Source organism: Triticum urartu, chromosome 6A, assembly GCF_056163025.1.
Source record: "Triticum urartu cultivar PI428250 chromosome 6A, HENAU_Tu73, whole genome shotgun sequence".
Lineage (NCBI taxonomy): Eukaryota > Viridiplantae > Streptophyta > Magnoliopsida > Poales > Poaceae > Triticum > Triticum urartu.
Window position 1 is genome coordinate 94,513,308 of NC_141878.1, and position 11,498 is coordinate 94,524,805.

Here is an 11,498-nt window from a genome sequence, read left to right on the forward strand (position 1 = left end):
TACGTGCCAACTCACTCAATTGCAGCGGTCTGATCTAAAAAAGGTCTAAGCTAGTAGTAAAACTATAGACCGAGCTCAACGGGATTAATGCATAGCACGCGTGGCTCACAAGAAATGTATTTCCAGATTCCCCCCATTTCCAGTGCGGTACATGCATCCAACTCCATCCAATTCATGCTCCATCTCACTTGAGTCCTGACCCCCTTTGCTTTGTATCCTTGCGATCGAAAGAGCAAGGTCGATGGATAGGTACATAAAAGGACTACATGCAACGACAGGACATGGTGCATCCATACTCTTTATGTAAGTTGATCACGCAGGGGCGACTTTACCGTGGGGGCACCCTTGGCATGTGGCGGGCTCGACCCTACCAATTTCCTGTACTTTTACGAGCAGCGAGCCATCACAATGGCTAAAAACATACAAAGTAAATGGCACAGAGAACTTGCGACCCAGGTGCACTTCAGTCACGGTACTTTCAAACCGTAAAAATCCATCATAAAACTTAGGTTGCGGGTGCAGTTTGGTCACAGAGACTATCTGAATCGGCCAGCCGCCCGGTTTTCCCTCTTTTGTGATCACGCGCGGCGCATGTGACATTCGTTGGATGTGAAAATTGTCACGCAACGTTCACGTGAATCTCTGGCTGGCCTCTTTTTTTTGCACAAAGGCCCCTGGTTTCGTAGGTAATACTGTAATTTTTTTTGCAAATAATTTTGCATTGACCTCTTAGGTGCCGTGACTCATAGGCCAGCACATAGGCACTGCATGCATAGAGCACATGCACGCGTGATTTTTTTATCTTACGATTTGTGTTTTGTTTTTCCGTTTAGTCATAATATTCTCTGAAAATATTTATAGTTTAAACATTTCATTCATTTAAAAAATATCTAAAGAGTGCAAATATTTCGAATGTATTGTAAAAATTGTTCAGCGCATATTGAAAACAACCTTGATAGTGTATTTGAGAAAGAGTTCATCATGTCAAAATCACCGTGTATCAAAAACATGCCTGTCATATCTTCAGAGAAAATGTTCATCGTATATATGAAAATTGTCCATCATGTATTTAGAACATGTTCACCATGTATTTAAATAATCATAATTTTTAAAATGATCATGTGTATTTAAAAAAATCGTTGTGCATTGAAAAAAAAATATTCCTTACATATGCGAAGAAGTTCATCATTTATTTCTAAAATGTTCTTCCCATATTCAAATTTTTTATCACATACTGGAAAAATATTAATCAGGTATATAGAAAAAATTTCATCATGTATTTGAAATATGTTCATCACATATTTTAAAATATATTCACCACATATTCGAAAAATGTTCATCACTTATTTAGAAAAATGTCCACACTGTGGCTAAAATTGTTCATCACATATTTAAAAATCCGATACATACTTATAAAAATGTGAATGACATGAAAAGTAGCAGGTCCGAGCAATTAATATGAATGACATGGCAAGTAAAACAAGAAAAGAACGTGCAAGAAAAATAGGGCAGGCCATGCATACCTATCCGGGTCAAAATTCTAAGAACTCTCCGGCTGGGTATCTTCTGCGAGCCATCAAGATACAGCAGCAGGGGCCTTTGTGAAAAAAAAGGTGCAAAACGTAGGTTGTGGCACTTAAGAGGTCAAATACAAAATTACGTATGAAACCAAGGGCCTTTGTGTAAAAAATATGAGGCCAGCCACCGACTCACATGAGCGCCGCATGACAATTTTGTGCTCGACTGACATCACCTGCGCCGCGCATGACCGCGAAAGAGAGAAAACCGTGCGGCTGGCCGGTTCAGATGCCCCGTGCGACCAAACTGCACCCGCGACGCAAGTTCTATGGCGGATTTTTTCGGTTTGCAAGTACCGTGAATAAAGTGCTCCCACAACACAAGTTCTTAAACCGCCAGTGACATTTACTCAAACATACAGCAATACGCTAGAAAATGCATCAGCTTCATGAATGGGGCTTAGTTTGGACGGATAAGAATGTTTGGTCTATGGGTGTATATGCACCCTATCTGCAAGAAAAAAATAGTAATTAAATAAAAAGTCAAAATATTTTGAAATAAACTTGGCCTTTCATTGTAGTTGTAAAAAAATCCGCAAAAAGAAAAAAAAGGCCCGTTGACTTCTTTTAATAGAACAAATTTTTTAGCCAAAATAATGTAAATAGTGACCTATAATAGTAATAATTTTTGTCTTTTATTTGGCCTTGAAGTCAATGCTAGATTTTTATTCCTAAAAAATTATATACCAGTGGAAAAGAAAGTAAAGTTTATTCTTAAACTTTTTTGACTTTTTTTAATTATTATTTTTTCCTTATCAGGTGTATATACACCCAGCATCAAAGGGCATCCTATATACCTAAATAGTTGATCCCCACTAACATATTCACTGTAGGTTGGTGGATCCCTTCTTCGGTATGTGCCTGTATGTTGTCTCCCTTCCGCGGCATCAGGATCTGCAGGTCAACCGTTCTTCTCCTCCTCTCTGCTCTTCTTATGCAGATTGGCCAATGAGTGCCTTTTGTTTTATGTCTTGTTCCTGGTAGAGAGTAAGACTATTATTTTCTCTGTGCACTTAATTTTGGTCATTTCCTTGCCTTCCTTGCTTGTTTTTACTGGAGTATATTTATCTCAACATGCAACTATGCCACCTCGGCATGCAATTATGTATAAAAAGGCCACCACAATATGCAATCATGGATGGAAAAAGGCTCAAATGTTTTAATTGTATTGTGCTCCTTATATTCAATAAATATTTTATGATTGCACAACAATCTCATCATATGTATTTTCAATTTCAATTTTTTACAATTAATTCAAATATTCATGTTCATATCATCAAAAATCACTGAAATATATTACAAAAAAAAATTCCGCAGCAACGTGCGGGATATCATCTAGTTTCCCTGGTTTGTACGCCTTTTCTTTTTTTAGGCTTACTCACGCCAAACCAGGACCGTAGGACGCCGTAGGCCCATCCATTTATTTCATATTTTCATTCATGGGCGACTTCCTGTCTCAGTATTCTTCAGAGAGTGATCGAGCGAGATAGCTGCTCCGGCGAGCTAGACCGGCAAGCGGCAACACCAGCATTCATGTGTATCATTACAATAGTCTATGCATCACAGGGCATCCTGTAATTAATACCAGACATGAGATAGAGGAGAGAGAAATGAGTGAATGGTTGGTTGCTCATAAAACTCAAGAGACATTATAGGTCAATATGCACAATAATATTAACATCATCTCGTCCTGCCCAAAAGGAAGGAGCGCAAGAGTGAATTTCCAGGTTCATACAAGGCATTGCCACCTACTGACCTACCATGACATAATGTGTGCTGACGGAGTGTGGCGCATCACTTGATCTTACAGAATTTCCCCAAGCAGCCGGAGATGTATTCCTTCATACCCCCAATTCTAAACAGTAATGCATGTATCACCTGATCTTAGGAAAACGTTTGGACCGAAACGACATTGATCTCGTCCAACCTTGTTAGTACAATCCTTTCCTTGCAGCGATTATCATACATTGTGAGTGGTTTAAGATGTGATAGTGAGGAGCTACGATCTAGCTTACGTGCCATTTCCAACTGCATTTTCTACAACCTTTTTTTTCCTGCATTAGGAAAGTTGAATTACTGATCTTATCTTAGAAACTAGTAGTTTTTCCTTTTTTTGAGGCAATAGAAACTAGTAGTGAAGTACACCGTGCTAGTGCGGATGTGTTTGTTATATAAGAAGCGGAGGTTTAGAAGTATCGCCGTATTTACGTAATGTTGGGCAAATTCAACTCAGATTTTTTGACTCTTAAATCCGGTACAATATAGTAATGATTTATATTCTAAAAGCCAATTCAACCTGCTGATTCTCGATATATGTTCACAACCCACGAGTGAACTTGCTCGGTTTTTTTTGGGGGGGGGGGGGGGGGGGGGGGGGGGGGGGGATACAAGAGAACTTACTCTAGTATCTGCGTTGTAATTATCAAGCCTAGCAAAAGGAGGTTTTAGGATAGTCTGCACAAGTAAAACCTGCAAAGTGTTCATTTGAACAAACAACGTGATCTGCCATTTCACTAAGGCAACAAAACATGAAGACTCCCGGATAGAAAATGAATAAATAAAGGAGTAAAGACAATATTTACAGACAAAGACACATGGCAAGTGTCAATGGGGTGTTTTTAGCCTATTTTTTCCATTTGGTTTTCTGCTTGTGGTACATACCCATTTTTGTTCTGGTTTCTTGGTGGTTGAACAATATTGACTTGAATCTTTACTAGCTCGCCGGCCATATGATGCTGTTGTGGACATGGGCTTTGTGACCTGTCCAATGGCTCACTGACTATCTTTCCTTTTTTTACCGTGAAAATATAAAACCCTAGAATTATGTGTTGTATTAATCTAACCCTCGTAGGGGTATATATAGAGCACATGAGAGAGGGATAGGCTTGGAGTACAAGGCAAGGTTGTTTAAATCTATTTTATATGTATTACATATTTATTTCTAACTCTTATTATCTCTAACATTCCTCTTCAATCGTAGGGAGTGACACGAACGATTGCGACTAAACTCAAAGTCTTGCGCTTATGTCGTCTTCTCCGCTGCGCCATCATCAACTGCGTCGGCACGTAGGGCGGTGACTATGTCCCCTTCTGGTGCCTTTCTTGTCTCTCCTCTATTCCCTCCCGCGGTCACAGCGGGAGTGGCGTGAATGCTAGTGACAACGCGGACGACGTTGACTAGAGAATTGCCGATGAGTTGCTGTAGACCAAGTCATTAATGTCGATGTCGAGGTAGCTGATCATGGTGATGTAGTCGTGGCCGATGGGTAATCGTCGTGGATAATGAAGCCGCACAAAGCCGGAGGCGTAAAAAAATGTGCTATGTTGTGGATGATGGGGTTGCATTCGTGGGTGATGCACCTTGCGGATGTCAGAGGGTGTCGTCAGTGATGAGTCCACCGGTTTTGCCAAGACCGAAGGAAACCCATCGAGCACACATCGGTTTTGCCAGAGCCGTGTTGGCATGTAGCGGTTGCCATTATAGTGACGCCGTGTCGATGCAGTCATGCCGTGGTGAATGACGCGGTCAATGCCGTCGACGAGGTCGTGTCTTGCAGAAATATTTGTCAGAGAACGGCAGGTGTCCATCTTATGGGCGAGGTAGTGGGCAGTGTGTTGATGATAATGGTGATGAAGATCTTGACGATGAAGTATTGGCGCGGCGTTGCAGTGACATGTCAACGATAATGTATCGCTTGCAAGATGTCAATGTTGTGTCTTGCCAGAGGAGTCGATGAAGCATTGCATCTGGTTGCACACCGCCCTAGCGTATGAATGATCGCATGTCGTGGTTGCTTCTTGTAGATGTGCTCGACGATGATCTTGACTCGTAGTCAGCTTGATATCGTGGTTGGGCTTGGTGTAGTTGGCCTTGATGCAGTCCAGATCGATCGGTGCAGTCGGTCGGCTCGATGTAGATGACACGTCGGCGGACGGGTTGATGCTGTTCCGCTGCTGCGTCACGTCGGGGCTACTGGTGCGGCACGAAGTAATCACGTCGAAGCAGAAGAGCCTGGTTGGAATTTCGGCATGCATGCATGCAAGCATGCGCACATGGCCAGGAGGGAGTCAGGGCATGGTTGCCGCGTGTTCTTCAAGCTTCTGTGCGTGCACGGACTCATGAGGCTGCCTGCAGGCACGCCGCGTTGGAGCTGAAGGTCCGGCGCCGTGACGCGCGAGGCCGTGAACGACGCCACCGCGTTGCTCGTGATGAAGCTCCCCGAAGCGCTGACTCGTGTGAGATCCACATGCGTGGGAGCGATGGATGTCGATGCTGTTGCCTGGCCGTCATACTTCTCCATGGTAGGCCTGACCGACGAGAATTATGTCCCTGTTTGCCGGCTCGTACGACAGGCCGCAGCTGCTCCTGGCTTGCGTCTCCGCACGTGGCCGCCGGCGAGTCGATGGAGTGCTCAATGTCCATGCTGCGATTTCTGCGCTAATTTTCACCGGATTTTTAAAGTTGTAGGCTTTATTCGTGGCTAAAAGGAATCGATCTAAGAAATGCGGAAAAGTGAAATTTGCACGCAACAATATTGGCAGCACAACCTTATTGGCGGCACAACCTAAAAGGAATCGATCCAAGGAATCGTATTTGGTGACTATGTTACATCAATCGTATTTGGTGATCTCGAAGTATCTGAAGTATAATTTGTACACAACAATTGCAGCTTTGCTAAATGAGCAAAGATATGGCCAAATTCACCAAATACGACACCAATATTGGCGGCACAACCTTTTATTGGTTATAGGAGAGGGTAGTGTGAGAACAACGTATCAAAGGAACAAAAGCTACCAATTCCCAAAGAAATGACTATTCGAAGGATAACACTACAACGCTGCAGCAGATTGGTTGCCTCGGCTGTCAGGTTGTAAGGATGGTGCATAAGCTGAAAATAGTTTGCTTTGTCCCGCTCTATTCCTCAGAGTGATCTCCTCAGTCGCACAACAAAAGTTTTGATTCATGGTGGAGGCGACATTCTTGAAGGGACCCTCATTCCTCTCCTTCTAGGTGGTCCACTCTACAATCTAAACGAGGCAGCTCCAAGCACGCCTATGATGCTTCGACCACTAGTTTAGTTGTGAGGTGGTGGCGGCCGGTGGTGCGAGCGCGGGCATTTGCTTGCAAAGCTGAAGGGCGTGGTGCCAAAGCTCCTGGACGAACAAGCAGAATACCAAGAAACAAGCAACGTTCTCCTGGTGGTCATGACACATGGCACATACCTAGCTATGCGGCCAACCATGTTGCGCACACTTGTAGCCTTCTACAAAGAATATTTTCCTGAGTGCCTTCCATTCTTAACACACAAGTGCCTAAGCTTAATATACGATATTTTTCGCAATTGATATAGACATCTTCTTTTCCAAAATCACAACCTGAGTCGTTTTGGTTTGGGTCAGTTGGCTTTGTAAGGAGAGGTAGGATATGTGACATGTTATATGGAAGGTTACAATCAAAGATACGTGATATGTCCAGTGCAGTTTCCTATATAAGAACCTAATTAATGGAAGGTTGGTGAGCTTTCAAGAACCTAAAATTACGCTCACCATTTTTGTGAAGTTGGTATTTTGGATACTGAAAAGAATTAAAGTTGTAAATTTCACAACATGCTTATTATTATACTCCGTCCGTTCACTTTGTGTTGGTTTGGATGCTGCTATATATCATCGCAAAAGAGCAAAGATGGATAGCTACATGAAACAGGACTACATTTAACGACAGAACATAGTGCGTTGGCATCCTTTATGCGAATTGATCATACTCACGTGTGGGAAGGTTGATGGGTGCATTAGCTACCACCTATTTGCCTCACATTAAGATCATATCTTCTGGTACAGAAAAGGATAGTCGTAATTACCAGCATCCATGTGTATCAGTACAATAGTCTATGTGAGTTTTGCTTCGGTACACCCCCTTAAATGTTTACACGAATTTTTAAGGCACTTATAAAGGTGCAGAAGAAAAGTTCTTTCCAGGTTCCATACAATGAGTTGCCACCTACCACGAGACAGTGTGTGCTAACAGTGTGGCGCATCACCTGATCTTAAAAATTGTCCCCAAGCAGCAGGGGAATTGGTACCTCCAATTTAACAGCATTGCACGTACACCTGATCTTCGAAAAATGTTTGGTCTGAAATGACATTGATCTATTTGCGTCATGTTTATCAACAATCAACGAACTGTGCTTGGCAAATTTAACTCAGAATTTTGATTCTTAAATCCAACATTTTAGTAATGATTTTATTCTAGACAAACCCAGTTTAACCTGTCGATTGCAGTATTACATGTTCACAACCCGCAAGAGAACTCACTATAGTATCTGGGTCGTATTTATCAAGCCTAGGAAAAGGAGGTTTCAGAGAGAATACTAGGCCAGTAAAACCTGCAAATTTCGCTCATTTGAACAAATAACGTATCTGCCAGTTCACTATGGTAACAAAACATGAAGACTCTTTGAAAGAAAATAAATAAAGAAAGAACTAAAGACAATATTCATAGGTAAAGAAACATGGAATGTGTCCGCGTGTTTTTGACCTCCTTTTTCTCTTCGGTTTTGTGCTTGTCATACATGCCTCCAGTTTTCTTCTGGTTTTTGGTGGTTGAATAAATATTGACTTGAATCTTTACTAGCTCACCGGCCGTATGATGCGGTTGTGGACATGGCCGTTGTGACATCATTGGCTTACTGATTATTATTCCCTTCTCATTACATCTTTATAAAGTCGCAGTTAATAATTTAACCTCAACTATAGCTGATCTGAAGTCTACATATATATAGCTCCACAAACAATGGACAGTACTACGAAGTTCAGAAAAGGTCTGGCTATCCTCTTATGCGCCTGAAATTTGGGGATTAATGAGAGTGCAGGTTTTAGATAGATATAGCAAAGTTCTAACATTTAATCAGAATTTTGCTTCTTCTTATCTGGTTATCAGTTTAAGGTTGATTGCAGTAGTTATTACAGTAAAGTTGTTGGCGTTCTCTTTTGCTATCAGAACTAAACGTTGCCTCTACTGTATGCTCAGGAACTGAAATATTGTTATTTCTTTGACAAAATACTCTGGTTGCACAAACTCTCAGCAAATGTTGGATCGGACTCTAATATGTTGAACGCATGAGAGAATGCAGCGTGAGGATGCACAACATGATTTTCTTTTATCACTAAAGATCATTGCAGTTTGTGCTAGAAAAGTAGCATTGCAGTGCTGCTCCAAGTTACAGTCTCCTAAATCACATTCACCAATTATTCAAATGAATTCATGAGTCTGATGCAGCATAGTCACCCTTTGCTAATTTTGCAAAGCTGTAATTTTTGTGTGCATGTTCTACTCATATTCAAATATCTCTGTCTTTCTATTGATAGGCTTAAAACTCCTGCTGCAAAACAGTGCACCAAGCCAAGCAAGAGCATGGGAAACTTCCTACAGGATTTGCTGCAAGATACAGAAGTTACATCTAAACAAGAACATGACAAACAGCATGTTGGTCACATAGCCTACATTGTACTGAGCCAAGCAAATAAGTCACTCCATTATTACCAAAAGTAACTAATAAACCTTGTAACAAAAGACAGGACAATATGCTTACTTTGACCACTACATGAGATGTGATTCTCCTGATCAGTTCTTAGCAGTGAGAGCATTGTTTTCCTTGATCCTAGCCCGGTTGTCCAACTTGACGAAACGCTTCAGGTCTTCATAAGGCAGTGTCTTGGCATCTTTCCTCCGCAGCTCGCTCAGCACAGGACGCTTGTCAACCAGGTGCCACAGCCAGTCAGGGTACTCCGAATCTGGTTGGATCTTCGGGTCAGAACCCTCCTTCAGGATATTTGCCCCAAACACAGTTGTACTCTTCATTTCTTTGCTGAGCACAGGTTTAGCATCAGCCGCACCACCTTTCCCACCCTTCTTTCCCTTGGCCTGAGCTGCAAAGCCTCTTATCCCGACCAGTTGAGCTGCATCCCTTGGAGTAACTCCATGCTTCAATGCTCGTGTCCAAGACATTGCCATTCCTGGGTTGATATTTTAGCTGCATATATCAATCAACAGAACTAAGTGTCAACTCTGCTTAAAAAAGAATTAAGTGTCAACTGATAACATGAGAAAACCACCAATGCTGACAGAAGAAAGAGGTTCAAAATCTGCAAACAATTTAAGGCATTTGAACAGAGGGTCATATGTGTAGAGACGTGTAAAAGGAGTATGCTGAGCACATGAGACTTAATAATGAAAAATCAGGTTTGGGGCCTTGCTGTTGCAGCCTGTTCCGGCCAGGCGGCCATGAGGTTTTCACTTATACTGTAATATAAGGAATTAAACCTCGAAAAGCTTACATGTGTTATTTAAGGCTTGTAATTCTGCCTCCAAGATTTTTACTGCAACTTATTTCGAAATTACTATGTTGATCTACAGAATACACGAATTTCACATGATTAAAGATGATGATGGTAAGATATAACCATCATTCAAAGTAAGGTTCTTGCCAGGTAAAAACAGTTCAAACAACATTCAGATTCGAGCAGCCTGAAGTCCTAAAGAACATCAACACTAGTTCCAGCATCAAGCCCCAGCCAGAGCAAAATGTAAATGATCCCTCTGTGTAGGCCCCAGTATGGCATCATTCACAATATTTTTCAGGTAATAAGCACCACAATGTGATTAGCAAATTTGTCTCTGAGTTCAGCAAAAGTATGAGAAAGGAGAAGACCAGATATGCCCCCCATCAGTTAACACAAGTTTCTTTCTTGTTGAAGCAAAATCGGTTAAAACATACTCCCTCCGTCCGGAAATACTTGTCATGAAAATGGATAAAAAGAGGTGTATCTAGAACTAAAATACATCTAAATACATCCCCTTTTATTCATCTTGATGACAAGTATTTCCGGACGGAGGGAGTAAGACACTACTTCCTGCATCAAGCATCAGCCGACGCAAAATAAGAAACATGATCTAATCCTATAGACCATCTACGCCGCCGCCGCTGCCTTGCTGCGAATGAAGGGATAGAAGAGGGCGCAGGCCGCGCGCAGACAGAGAGAGGGAGAGAGAGAAGAGGGGGGGGGGGGGGGGGGTGACCTGCCGCGCCGCCGCCCTAGATCCCGCTGCCGCCGCCGCGAGAGAGGAAAGTTGAGGGCAAGGAGTAGGGTTTCGTTTGGGGGAGGGTGAGACGAGACCGACAGTTTCTCTTGTCCAGTTTCTTTTTTTCTTTTTTTTTTTTTGAGAGCGCTTCGCTCGTCCAGTTAAGCCGGTAGATTTTGCCACTAGGGTGAATAGTACTTGTATATATCGTCCTTTATTGAATCTTTCACTCGGTATATAATGAAAGTCATTCCCTGGCAAGCATTTTTATACAAATACAATTACTTAATCATGTTGATTCCAAATAAGTTTCAACAAAATTTAACTTAAAAAAATATTTATAGGGTGAATGCGCACACGGGAGCACCAAATTCGCTTCCGTGCTACGGGATAATACGAAGAAAGTATAAAAAACAACGATTAAATGATTTTTCAATTTAGTTACACGCGCGCAATGGCGGAGCCAGAAATTTTATGGAGCCTGGGCAAGTTGAGCCTAAATGTATAACCTAAAAGGAGTATAATACATCAGAGGTCTTAAAAGTATTCCAAATGTGTCAAGTAGGTCCTAAAAGTTTGAAATCATTCACCACGGGTCCTATATGTGTATTTTGCCCGCGCCTTTTAGGGCCTACTTGACACACTTGGAATACTTCTAGGACCTCCAATGTATTTTACTCATCTAGAAATCAAAAATCGGGTATTCCGATATATACAACATATAATGTAGCACCAAAATTTCAAACTTCATATCCAACAAAATGTAATTTTAAAGTAAAGCTATCCATATCACATGTCATTGTTTAATTTCTTCCATCACGGTCAAAAGGATCTCTCACTTA

General features: G+C 41.8%; 1 protein-coding gene across 1 annotated transcript; it reads right to left on the minus strand.

Moving 5' to 3' along the window:
- Positions 1–8,911: 8,911 nt before the first annotated feature.
- LOC125515799 (large ribosomal subunit protein mL54) lies at positions 8,912–10,809 on the minus strand. The gene is made up of 2 exons (XM_048681302.2): positions 10,654–10,809; positions 8,912–9,607 (listed from the first exon to the last, which is right to left on the minus strand). Exon 2 carries the CDS (start codon positions 9,586–9,588, stop codon positions 9,199–9,201), a length of 390 nt encoding a protein of 129 aa, XP_048537259.1. The 5' UTR covers positions 9,589–9,607; positions 10,654–10,809; the 3' UTR covers positions 8,912–9,198.
- Between the last annotated feature and the right edge of the window lie 689 nt (positions 10,810–11,498).